Source organism: Choristoneura fumiferana, chromosome 16 (assembly GCF_025370935.1).
Source record: "Choristoneura fumiferana chromosome 16, NRCan_CFum_1, whole genome shotgun sequence".
Classification (NCBI taxonomy): Eukaryota; Metazoa; Arthropoda; class Insecta; order Lepidoptera; family Tortricidae; genus Choristoneura; species Choristoneura fumiferana.
Window position 1 is genome coordinate 736,214 of NC_133487.1, and position 12,442 is coordinate 748,655.

Genomic DNA, 12,442 nt, shown 5'->3' on the forward strand with positions numbered 1-12,442 from the left:
ATTGACCTATTATTAAGGCTTTATAAAATCGTGTGTCTGTTGGTCGTAGGCTTGGAACGATGAAAAAGAGGAAGAAGACTTTGATTTCGAAAAGCAATTGTTCATCATATCTCCGGTATGAATCAAACATTTATTTATTCTCTAATTTTCGTTCTTTTAAGATAATGTCATGATAATTTGACCTGAAATTTAGCGAGCATAACCCTTGAAACACCAGTCGTTGGAAGTTTACTGTATGATCAATATTTGGGATGCCTAATATGAAATAACTGGCTGCACTCTATATCTTCGTAGTCAATTACAAAACGATCATTACGGTCAAAGCTACAAAAAAAATGTATGTACAGAACTCCATTGACTTAACGTTAAGGTCGCGTATACATATTTTTTTAACTTTGGCCGTATCGATATCTTTGTAATCAATTGTACATATATTACTCAAAATTAAAGCTTTAATTTAATAGAGATAAAGATAACTAAAATGTAAATCTACTCAAGTGACGAATTCTCTCCTTGAAATGTGCCACGCGGTATGAATTGACCCTAGCTTCCATCTTTCGGGCATTAGCTGAACATACAGGTTAAGTTAAGTAATCCTATTGGTGTTATTTTCCTTAAATTGCGCAGCCACTGATGTATTAAACTGTGCGCAGCTCTAAAACATGCGCAGCCTACGCCACAAATATTTTTTTCACACCTCTCCTTCAGAAAAGTAACTTTTCCTCCCTGTCGAGAGGGAGCAAAGTGTATCTTTTCTGTTCAAGGCTTTTCTAAGTGTTTTATTGCAAATGAGAATTTTTGAAGTTGATAATTGTAAAGCCACGCTATTTTTTATGCTGGTTGTTGTTTAATGATATTTAGATATACCTATATTTTTCAAGTTCTTAATGCTCGGTGTGAAAAGTTGTATGAGCCACTCGGGAGCAAAATTATTTTCATCTTGGGCGTTAACGCTTGAATCCCTCATTACGCTCAGGATTCTACTTTAGAATCCCTCGCTACGCTCAGGATTCTATTGTAGAATCCTTCGCTACATTCTGGATTCAATGTACGCCCACGTCGTAAATACACCGTTTTGATCCCTTGTGACACAAATAACTATTAAATGTTGATCAAGCATTTAAACTTTTTAACGTAACGCCATCTAGCGTAGAAATTTCTGAAAGATAAAATCGTTAAAGCAAAGTAAAAACTTTGCTGTCTCGATGAGCGCTACGTACGAAACGTGTTGGTGTTGGGAGACGGATAATAGATGGCGTTGATTAAAGAGAACCACAACAAAGGTTCCAAATCCAAGTTACTTGCCTCGCGCTAGTTGCGTTCCAGTTCTCAGTCGAAATAGCCTAGATGTCGCTACATGAGAGAGTTTAGTGTGACTCAAAACCCACATTAGGCTGCGTTTCCACCAGAGATATACGAGGCAGCTGAGCGGTGCAAGGATACGTAGCGAAAGTGTGTAGCGGGCTCTTTACAAATTAGAGTACTTAGTACTTTGCAAAACATTCCCTTCCCTTATTTATTTTGTATATACAAAAACTCGCTCCGCTGAAACAACAGCTCTAGTAAAAACACTAGAGCTGTGCTGAGCGAGAATAAGTAGAAGCGCATAATATCTCCGGAGGAAAGGCAGTCTGACTCTACCGACTACCGAGGTGGCCCGACAATACCGACTTGATATTTGAATCCAAATAGCTTCGAACGAAATGTTTGAAAAATGTATGTAAGATAAAAAAAACTGATTTAAAAAACTCCATACAAAATTGAGTAAGGCAGAAAATGTTTACATACATTTCACCCCCTTCTAGTCTCATTTTCTATATTATTATACCCGTGCGAAGCCAGGACAAAAAGCTATATGTTCTTTGCCTTACTGGGGCTCAGTTTAGCCATTACAATCCCTAAGAATTTTTCCAGGAAGCAAAATTCAAAGTAGACCGCTGGGAGCGCGAAGAGGGCGGCGGTGGGATCACCTGCGTTCTCCAGGATGGCCGCGTGTTTGAAAAAGCTGGCGTCAACATATCCGTCGTGTCCGGCGTGCTGCCGCCGCAGGCCGTCCAGCAAATGCGAACCAGGTGACGATTTAGGACATGTTTCACAAGTCTGTTAAGTTACTGTTATTTTATCTAACAGATTGCTGAAATGCCGTTGTAAAGAAAAAAAAAAAGAGATAAAAACGATTGTTCTGTACAATACAATACAATACAATAACTCTTTATTGCACACCAATACAGTAAACAGTACAGAGAACACAAGTATATACATAGAGATTTTCTAAGGTAAGCAATAGGCGGCCTTATCGCTTCAGAGCGATCTCTTCCAGGCAACCTTTACAATGGACAGAAATAAGGAATACATTTTAGCAGGTGGTGCAATTTACAGTAGATTAGAGCTGTATCAAGAATACATAAAACTAACACATACAATACACAACAAATCTAAACAGATAGATAGGTAGATAGATACCATAACAACACATAAATAAGCTAACTATAACATTCAAACGCAAGATAACAGGTAGTGCTCCCTAAGCATAGACTTAAAGATAGGCAAGGACTTTGCGCGCCTCAAATCTATCGGTAGGGAGTTCCACAACCGAGTGGCCTGGACAGTGTAAGAATAAACATAGAATTTAGAGTTTGAAAGTGGGACAGTAAGGAGGAAGTTCTGAGAGCAACGAACAGAAGTAACATAGCTAAATCGCTCTTTGAGCAAGGAGTTGCAGGGTTAAAGAGAATGCCGTAGAGAAGATGGAGAATGTGAGAGTTTCGGCGAAAGCGCCAAAACAGTTGCAGCAGTTGTATGTAGGGGCGAGGTTGTATTTGTGTGTCTTCCGTATTGGTGAATAAGTGTCTTCTTTCTTTCTTTCTTTCAGGCAGATGTTAGAGCGTTTTCAGATTATCCGATCCGATATCGGTATCGGCGTCCGATGCCTATATCGGATCGGATAATATGAAAACGCTCTGAGACTACGTTTCCACTTTCTACCAAATATGTTGCGCGGATGTATGGCAGGGAATGTGTTTGTGTGTCAAAGTCAAAATATCATTAGGTAGGTATTAAATTTAGGCTGTCAACTTACTTAACTACAATATCGATAATAAAGTAATAAAATAATATCGAAATGGAAAAAAAAATTTAGGCTATGACAAGTACTTATGAATGTCAAAAAAAATCTACCACCGGTTCGGAAAAACCTCTGTTGAGAAGAATCCGGCAAGAAACTCATCGAGGTATAATTTTTTTCTTAACAGATTTACAATTTCTAAGGATTTCGTATTTTATACGGAATCTTCCAAGTTTAGGTAGGTATATTTTATACCTTAGGCTGCTATTTAATCTTAAACTACTAATAATTCTCAAACAAACTTAGGTAGCCGTTAAAGTTTTGTTAGCAAACGAGCAGGCGGGTCACCTGATGGTAAGTGATCACCGCTGCCCATTTTTTTTTTATTCGACTGGATGGCAAACGAGCAAGTGAGTCTCCTGATGGTAAGAGATCACCACCGCCCATAAACATCTGGTGGGGTATTGCAGATGCGTTGCCAACCTAGAGGCCTAAGATGGGATACCTCAAGTGCCAGTAATTTCACCGGCTGTCTTACTCTCACGTCAGGATTAACGAGCAATTTTGTGGTAGCAATCCGGGCGGACCTTGCACAAGGTCCTACCACCTGCAAAACCATGGACACTTATACCATTATTAGGACTACGGGTGCCATGCCGGCCCTGCAATAGGCGATTTTTTTTATTTTTTTTTTATTCGACTGGATGGTAAACGAGCAAGTGGGTCTCCTGGTGGTAAGAGATCACCACCGCCCATAGACACCTGCAACTGCGATATAACTATATACTCGCCTTTTGAAGGTACCCAAATCATAGCTAGATGGAAAAACCCCAGCAGCGAGACCATTCCATATTTTACACGTGCGAGGTAGAAAGCTACGGTGATGGAGCTAAGCAGCTGGGATTTGATTGAAGAGTTCGTCAGAACACTCCCCATTGTGGATCCTATCAAAACCCAGAGAGAACTAACGTCTCTGCGTAGGGCCCAAGGATCAAGTTTCCCAGAAAGCATTGGATCGCCGATAATACGAGCTGCCCTACGCTGCAGTCGATCAAGTGGAAAAAGCTTGTGACAATGTGTACTGGACGAAGGAAAAGACAGGATCAGGGTGGTACTCACGGCTGATGTGGGTCGGTCCCAGCACACAATTATCCAAAATAGTTCGTGGTCTTGTAACGGGCTCGGACTGATGTCTATCGGCGGACACACACACTATTCACAAGGCAGTTCACAAAACATAGAATTTGGCCATATTTCTGGCTCAGTCACGTGACGCGCGCGCTCAGTTCGGTATCCGGAAGCACAGTGATCCGGCGCTTGTCGTAGAGTACGGGGAATAACGGGTAGTTTGATATTACGAGGATGAGGGTAGAGGATAATCACACATTGTCACAAGCTGATACCGAGGGGCTCCAGCCCAATGGTGAGAGCAGTACGCGGAAGTGAGAACGAACCTGAGCCATGTAGAGCTGTAGGCGATGGCTCGGTTCGAAGTATCGCTTTGCACGCTTAAGAACCCCTAACTTCCAGGCAGCAATTATAGGGTTGTAGGTTATAGGATCATCTAATTGTCCCTCTTCTCTTAGGGGTAAAAAGCTGGAGAGTGCTGAGCTTCCGTTCTTCGCCGCAGGAGTGAGTGCGGTCATACACCCGCGCAACCCAATGGTGCCGACCATACATTTCAACTACCGCTATTTTGAAGTAAAAGACAAAAACGGTGGGTACTATCAGAACCATATTTATTAGTCATTGGTGGTCTTTGTCTAGTGCGAGTGTTGGCGCAGTTGGCAATAAGGTGGTGGATGGATGCAGATGACAACGGTTCCTGAGGCGTGCTCACAAGTTTATTAACTCGACTGTACCTACTGGCACTTTTTGGATGGCGTGTGCAGGCGTGGCGTGGCGTCGGCTTTTAAATGTTATGTCCGCACTTTTAATCACCTTTCAGGACACTCAAGGAGAGAGATGGGTGCCTATTGTAAAATTTAAAAAAAAAGGATGATTCGTTTTTATAAACAGTAAACAATTAATAATTTTCCAAATCGATTTATAACCTAATCGAATCTTCAGAGATGGTAAAAATGCTGTTTCCCTTTAGCATTTTGTACAAGGCTATGGTTTTAATGAATTCTATTTGCTTCTGTTCAGGAGTGCAATGGTGGTTCGGAGGGGGCACTGACCTGACGCCGTACTATTTGAACGAGGAGGACGCCAAGCACTTCCATGGCACTCTAAAGCAAGCATGCGATGAGCACGACCCGTCATACTACGCCAAGTTAGTTTATTAATCTATTGGCTGTTTTTCCATTAGCCGGCCCGGCACCGGCACGTGCCCAGGGACACCCTTTACTGTTTCCGAAAACTCGTAATTTTTTTTATTACAAAGTTTACATAATGCCGACAAAAATCGAATCTAACAGGATAATTTAAAAAAAAACTGTACAGGTTCAAGAAATGGTGCGACGATTATTTCTCGATCCCGCACCGCGGCGAGCGGCGCGGCGTGGGCGGAATATTCTTCGACGACGTGGACTACCCCAGTCAGGAGAAGGCGTTTAACTTCGTCACCTCCTGCGCCGAGGCTGTCATACCGAGCTACATACCGCTGGGTAAGCCGCTGTGAATGCACTCACTGAACAAGGTCTTCCGAAAGGTCGAAACCGTGTCGTGCCTCCGGATCTCCCACTCAGCGTACGAAACACAGTAGCAAAACTACTATTTCACGCCGGTATGCTGTGGGAGTGTGGTACTAACCCGGCCGAGCCTGTCCATTCGTAGGTACTACAGCCAGCAAGTGGTTACAGTGAGGCTCTACCACATGAAAAACTTATTACATTTCCTTTAAGAGTGTTTATACCTGCTAAGCTGGCAACGTTGCATTTTTGATAGTTTTTCTCGATTATTCTATAAAAATTGAATGAAAATTAAAATTGTTTTCTGATAGAACACTTCTTAATATATAAGTTAATGTGTCTACTCCAATAATTATTCGTTATAGACTTTATTTTCTTTAAAAACCGGTCATAAACATTAATTCGTTTTTAAGGAATATAAAAGTCTATCACGAATAATAGACACATTAACTTATATTATATTAAGAAGTGTTCTATCAGACAACATTCTTAATTTTAATTAAATTTTTATGGAATAATCGAGAAAATCTAACAAAAATGCAACGTTGCCAGCTCAGCAGGTATAAACGCTCTTAATAATAATTATTACCTATCATTTTAGTTATTCCGTGCTAACATTATCTGGAAACCCATTTCTCTGTTCAGTAAAGAAACATAAAGATGCAGCGTACGGCTACTACGAGCGGCAATGGCAGCTGCTGCGGCGAGGGCGCTACGTAGAGTTCAATCTCATCTACGACCGCGGCACCAAGTTCGGTCTCTACACGCCGAACGCGCGCTATGAGTCCATACTCATGTCGCTGCCACTCAACGCAGTGAGTAGTACTTGAGGAACATACTGTGTCGTTCCGTAACAATAAAGGCTCATTAGAGCCAATCGGCACCCGACCAGCACCGCCTCGACTTTCGGCGTCCACTCGTTGTCGACAGGTAGTCCAAGGGTGGACGCCGCGTTGACAACGAGTGGAGCTCGCGTGGTCCACTATTGTATTTTTCACCTATGATGAGTTCTGTGACACTTGAAAATTTTCCGAATTACGCATACTATGTTCGCAAATTATTTTTTTAAATAATTTCTATTTTGAAGCAAAATAATAAAAAGAAATGTAAAACTGTACTTTTTAAAAATATAAAGCAATATCAGTGTCCATTAAATAGACTCCATCGAATATGATAGAAAAATCCATACTTAATATTATAAATGCGAAAGTAACTCTGTCTGTCTGTCTGTCTGTCTGTCTGTCTGTCTGTCTGTCTGTTACGCTTTCACGCTTAAACCGCTGAACCGATTTTGATGAAATTTGGTACAGCGATAGAATAGACCTTGGGAAAGAACATAGGCTATCTTTTATTGCGAAAAAGAGGCTTTAAGGGGGTGAAATAGGGGATGAAAGTTTAAATGGTGCAAGTTCGTCGCTGTCGAAGATAAAACCATAAAATTTGGCATTTAGGCACTTAATAAGAAATAAGTTGATAATTGTTACAGCTTTTTTGAAAATTCAGCCTGTGAGGGGATGAAATAGGGGATGAAAGTTTGTATGGAAGGTCGTCATTATAGAAGATAAATCAATTAATCTTTATCAAACTTGCCATTTCGGCACGTAATAAGAGATAAATAGATGTTTGTTCGCGTTTTTTTTTTAAATTCGACATGTGAGGGGGGTGAAATAGGGGATGAAACTTTATATGGAAGGTCGTCATTATCGAAGATAAATCGACGAATCTTTATTAAACTTGCCATTTCGGCACGTAATAAGAGATAAATAGATGTTAGTTCGCGCGTTTTTTTAATTCTTCCGGTGAGGGGGTGAAATAGGGGATGAAACTTTATATGGAAGATTGTCATTGTCGAAGATAAATCGATGGTTCTTTATGAAATTTGGCATTTGGGCACTAATAGGAAATAAATACCTAAATATTTGTTCAAGCGTTTTTGAAAACTTTACCTGGATGTTTGCAGAGAGAGGGGACGATGCAGTGTTAGCAGAGCCTTCTAAGCTCATAAGCAAAATGTACGCAGTGTGGGGTCATTTTAGATGGCTTATTGATAAACAGTAATTGATAGACAGTCAGACATGAATAATTATGATTTTCAGATTTTTCTTATTTATTTTGCTATAGGTATCCTAAATAAATTAAATACTTCCCAAAGTTACTATTCCACGCGGACGAAGTCGCGGGCAAAAGCTAGTATATATATTTTTTTTTTAAATGACGCAATGTGTGAAACGGAACAGAGTAGTGACGTGACACAACAATATCGGCAATTGCCGCGGTTCGTTGTTCAATAACAATGAACACTAAGATATTTTTAAACAAAACTTGCAAGATTTTGTAAACGCGGCTCTTTGGAACACGGCCACAGCCATTTTATGCCTCTTGTGGCCAGTACTTGTCAGTATCACTGTCAGTACGAGTGCGTCTGCCTTGTATACGAGTTGAGTTTCCGTTGCATTTTCTTTGGATTGTATTTTGTTATTGTTAATTTCTGTTATTATTGTTGTTGACTTTTGTTACTGTTTCTCGTTAATATGGCTGTTGTATTTTGGCAAAATGCCAAAACGGTCTTAAAAGATTGTTTTGAACTCCCAGAGTCGGGAGTTTGTAATTCGTTTGAAGGGTTATTTCGAGCGAGAACGAGGAAAAGGTGGTCCAGTGGGCGGAAAACTGGAAAAATATTATTTTTAAAACATAATGCAACTTCTCCAAAAATAGGCACTAATAACTCTTAGAAAAATCGATAGTTCACTCGATAAATGGTACATCTCTAATAACGTCAAACTCGAAACGTCACAGAACTCATCATAGGTGAAAAATATTATAATTTCCTAGTAGTCACCATGGCGGCGAGCAGCGGGCTGTCACCGAGTGGTCCACTCGCCGTCTGCGCGTGGCAACCTCGCGAGCGAGGCGATCCGGTGACGCTACGGAGTTGATGTAGTGAGCGCATGCCCATACAAATCCATATGAAGAATACTAACCGCTTGAGGCGAGGCGGTGCTGGTCGGGTGACGGGTGGCTCTAATGAGCTGTCTGGGCAGTTTGCAACTGCAACATAAAAAACTGCCGACCGACTGGTTAAAAAAATTCAAATTCAAACTTCAAAAAAAACAAATTCAAACTTCAAAAAAAATTCTAATGATTTATTCAGTAAATAGGCCGCAATGGGCACTTTTACACGTCATTTTTTAAACTACCAGCGCTTTCGGAAATACCATCATTACCGAGAAGAATGCGCCGCAAGGAACTTGACAGAAAGTCATTTTTTCATAATAATATAATTACAAATAAAATACTTAAAAACTATATTATACAATTAAAGAAAAAAAAATACAAAAAAAAATAATAATAATAATACAGGGATGTATGGGGTCCCTTAGTTGCAATACTAAACACTAACTAAACTATATCTACGTTCAGTGGAAGTGTAGAATGCTTCCACCGTCATAAATTTTAAAATAATAATAACAATAATTTAGTTCTGAAATATGCATTTCAGGTCAAGTAACCATTAAGCTTTTGGATTTCGAAGGCAAGCTCACGTCTGCCGCCCCCAAAGTTAGCTCAGTTAGCTCGCTTAGTTATGCTTAGTTGGTATTTTAGCAGTGCAGACTAGTAATTAATGTATAAAAGCATTTTTCAATATACCTCATTTTTTTTATTGCTAAAAAAACGAAGTATAGAAGCCATAGTGTTTCATATTTTTTTCTAAATATCAATTTTTGTTTCACAGAAATGGGAGTACATGCATACCCCAAAGCCCGATTCGCCTGAAGAAAAACTCATGAAGGTTCTAAAGGAACCCAAGGATTGGGTCCCGTTGTTTGCCGAGGCGAAGTGTTAAATGCCTTTCAATTAATAGTGTATGTATGAACAGTTGACCGGGATAAAAAGGTTTTGTTTTTGTAATTATAGTTGGTAATTTATAAGTGATATAACGTTTTATCAGAGGAAATAAATTATATATTTTTATTGTGTATTAATGTATTAATCCGTTCTGGTTTTTGATAATTCTCACAACGCTTACGTGTTCGTTCACGGAACAAAGCCATAAAGCATTGTTTTTTTCCGTAGCTAACCTGTTTGTTTGTTTCCGCTTTCCCACCTCATGGATTAAAGTGTTGCTGTTCCCAATTAAATGTTCAAGAGTTTATCAGGGCAACATTAAATGAAGTGATGTGACATACTATAAATTTTGATTCGATTAAAACAGTTAATCGATGAAGTTGTAATCGTACGTACGTAAGTTTCCGGTGCAAAAAAACCTATATTATTTCTTACATATCAGAAGGCCAAGTGCATAGTTTATGGTCAGCGAGAAAGTAAAAAGTTAAAAAAATTGCAGGCGCGATAGCGATAATTTATTATTGTCGAGTCTCAAACTTTTTAAAAAGTGAAGACGGCCATGGAAATGTTGGCACAAGTCGTATACAGCCAACTTAAATGGCTGTTATCAGTAATTTTGTTGGAACTCCAGACTTTTTTTATTGGATCTGAAACAGTTTGTGGTGTTTTCGGTAAAAAAATACACTTGCTGTTTTTTTAATGAAAAAAGGTTGGAAAGCATGAAAAATTTTATTGGAATAAAATTAAATCGTACTAATATCATAAATGTGAGTTTTTGAGTGAGTGAGTCTGTTTGTTACTTCTTCACGCTGAAACGGCTGGACGGATTTGGGTGAAATTTGGCAAAAAGTTAAAACATAGGATACTTTTTATCCCGATATTCCCACGGGATAGGGACAAAATCTCTAAATATCAACCGCTGGGTTTAGAGTCATGAAATTTGGCATGGGTGTTTTAATTTAACATCAATGAAAACCACGATGTAATTTTAGAGAATTCCCACGAGAATTTAATAAAATCCCGGAATTTCAATTCAACTGCTGTATCTAATGATTTACACGTGCGAAGCCGCGGGTAAACGCTAGTGTCACAATATATTTTGTTGAGAAAAGGTTTATTCTAATTTAGTTTTTTTCATTCACCATTTTTGAGAATAGCTTTATATTAGGCTCGGCTGGAATAGCAATTACTGGCTTCGTATTAGTTAAACGGACTCGCAAGCTTGTCCGTTTAATTCTCATGCTGGGCCAGCAATTGCCTACTTCCACGCCACGACAATAATATACTTTAACTGACTAACAACAAAAAACGAATAATAGTGTCAAATTGTCAAACGGTGTCATTAAATTAAGCCCAATATCAGTATGGGACAGATAACTGTTGGGGAGAAAAGCTCTCGAGTAACGACCACGAATCGGAAGACGAAGCATTGGCAGACGTGACAGGGTGGGCTGACGACACTGTGAGAATTGCGGGCCACCGATGCAAGTGGCGAGTTTTCACTTTTTTACAATGTGGTAGGTATTCTAAGGGGGAGGTCTTTGTTCAGCAGTGGACGTCTTCCGGTTGATGATGATGATAATGATGATCAGTTTGTTGTGGCGGCACAGGGTGGCACTGGTTTTTTTAGTTTAAGTAACGTTTAACTGAGAAAATAATAAAAACCCTAATGTAGGTAATAGGTTCATGCTGCCTAAGATGATCTACGTTTCAAACTAAAAAAATATTTTCAGAAAGGGATGAAAGTTGCAGTTTTAACTCATCATTGTTCCCCTCTCCTCAATCCACTAAGAAGCGAAGACATGAGTGGATATTTGGTGCTATACTGCAAAATAGACGCTTAAATTTCAATATTACCTTGGTTAGTAAGTTACTCCCTTTTTTTTGCTACGCGACTTACATTACAAGCAAGAGCATACATACATGTAACGTATTACGTAACATAAGTATAACTTACCTCAATATCACCAACATTTAAAAGAAAATGTAAAAAATCGGTGTAGGAAAACTTCTGTTGAAAATAATCTAGAAAGAAATGAGTTGTTGACTATAATATTATTTAATTACATCCCAAGTAAGTACTTAAATTTAAAAATTAACGAAATATTTTAACACTACCTAAATAGAAACACGTTGTTTAACTATATAAGACAGAATTCGAATCGATTTTTTAAGTACTTCAGCTAAATTCAAAATACAATTTAAGTTTTGAAGTTGAACAGTAAAGTTAAAATTCATTAATCGATACTGCATCTCCTTGAAAAGCTTATCGATGATTTTCGATTCGATCGACACACGCCCATTCCTACCGTAGCGTAGCTCAGTGGTGCCAACTTAGTGGTTTCACCCCTAAATTTAGGGGGGAATTAAGGAACTGGATTTTTTAGAGGCTTTATTTATTACGGGTATATTTAGGGATTATTCCATACCATGTTTGTGTGATTATAGGAAACTAAATTATTACTGAAAATGGAACGTTCTCGATACCGCAGTGTATCTCACTCTCTATTGCTCGACTGAGAAAGAAATACTCAAATACTCGACCGAACGTTCGATTTACTTTACCAACAATCTTTTGCGGCTTTCACGCTATATTTTGATTTTTGTGTCTGTGGCGTGGCTGTTGAGTGACTGAGTGTTGTGTTGGAATAATCAAACTGATCTTAAATAATGTATAACTTACAACATTAAAGAAATTGAGACATAATTTGTTTTATTTTATATATAGGGGTATTTTCGATATGGTTTCACAGGATACCCGTAAAAGTAACAAATTTGGAGTTGAAATAAAAAATACAAAAAGACTCCAAAAAACCAATCATAATTTGATTGCTTAGTAGCGACATCTCTTGTCTGGGTGAGCGGTTGGTTCCGAAAGAGTGTGACGTCTCTCGATGAG

General features: G+C 39.0%; 1 protein-coding gene across 1 annotated transcript; it reads left to right on the plus strand.

The window, feature by feature from the left end:
- Positions 1-24: 24 nt before the first annotated feature.
- Coprox (oxygen-dependent coproporphyrinogen-III oxidase) lies at positions 25-9,674 on the plus strand. Its single transcript, XM_074099406.1, has 7 exons — positions 25-115; positions 1,915-2,072; positions 4,651-4,781; positions 5,213-5,339; positions 5,510-5,673; positions 6,343-6,512; positions 9,431-9,674. Exons 2-7 carry the CDS (start codon positions 2,062-2,064, stop codon positions 9,539-9,541), a joined length of 714 nt encoding a protein of 237 aa, XP_073955507.1. The 5' UTR covers positions 25-115; positions 1,915-2,061; the 3' UTR covers positions 9,542-9,674.
- Positions 9,675-12,442: the final 2,768 nt, after the last annotated feature.

Bases quoted from the DNA above. Each gene is read 5' to 3' on its own strand.
- Coprox (XM_074099406.1), top strand. The intron at 4,782-5,212 runs GTGGGTACTATC...GCTTCTGTTCAG, and splicing joins TGAAGTAAAAGACAAAAACG to GAGTGCAATGGTGGTTCGGA. The intron at 5,674-6,342 runs GTAAGCCGCTGT...TTCTCTGTTCAG, and splicing joins ACCGAGCTACATACCGCTGG to TAAAGAAACATAAAGATGCA.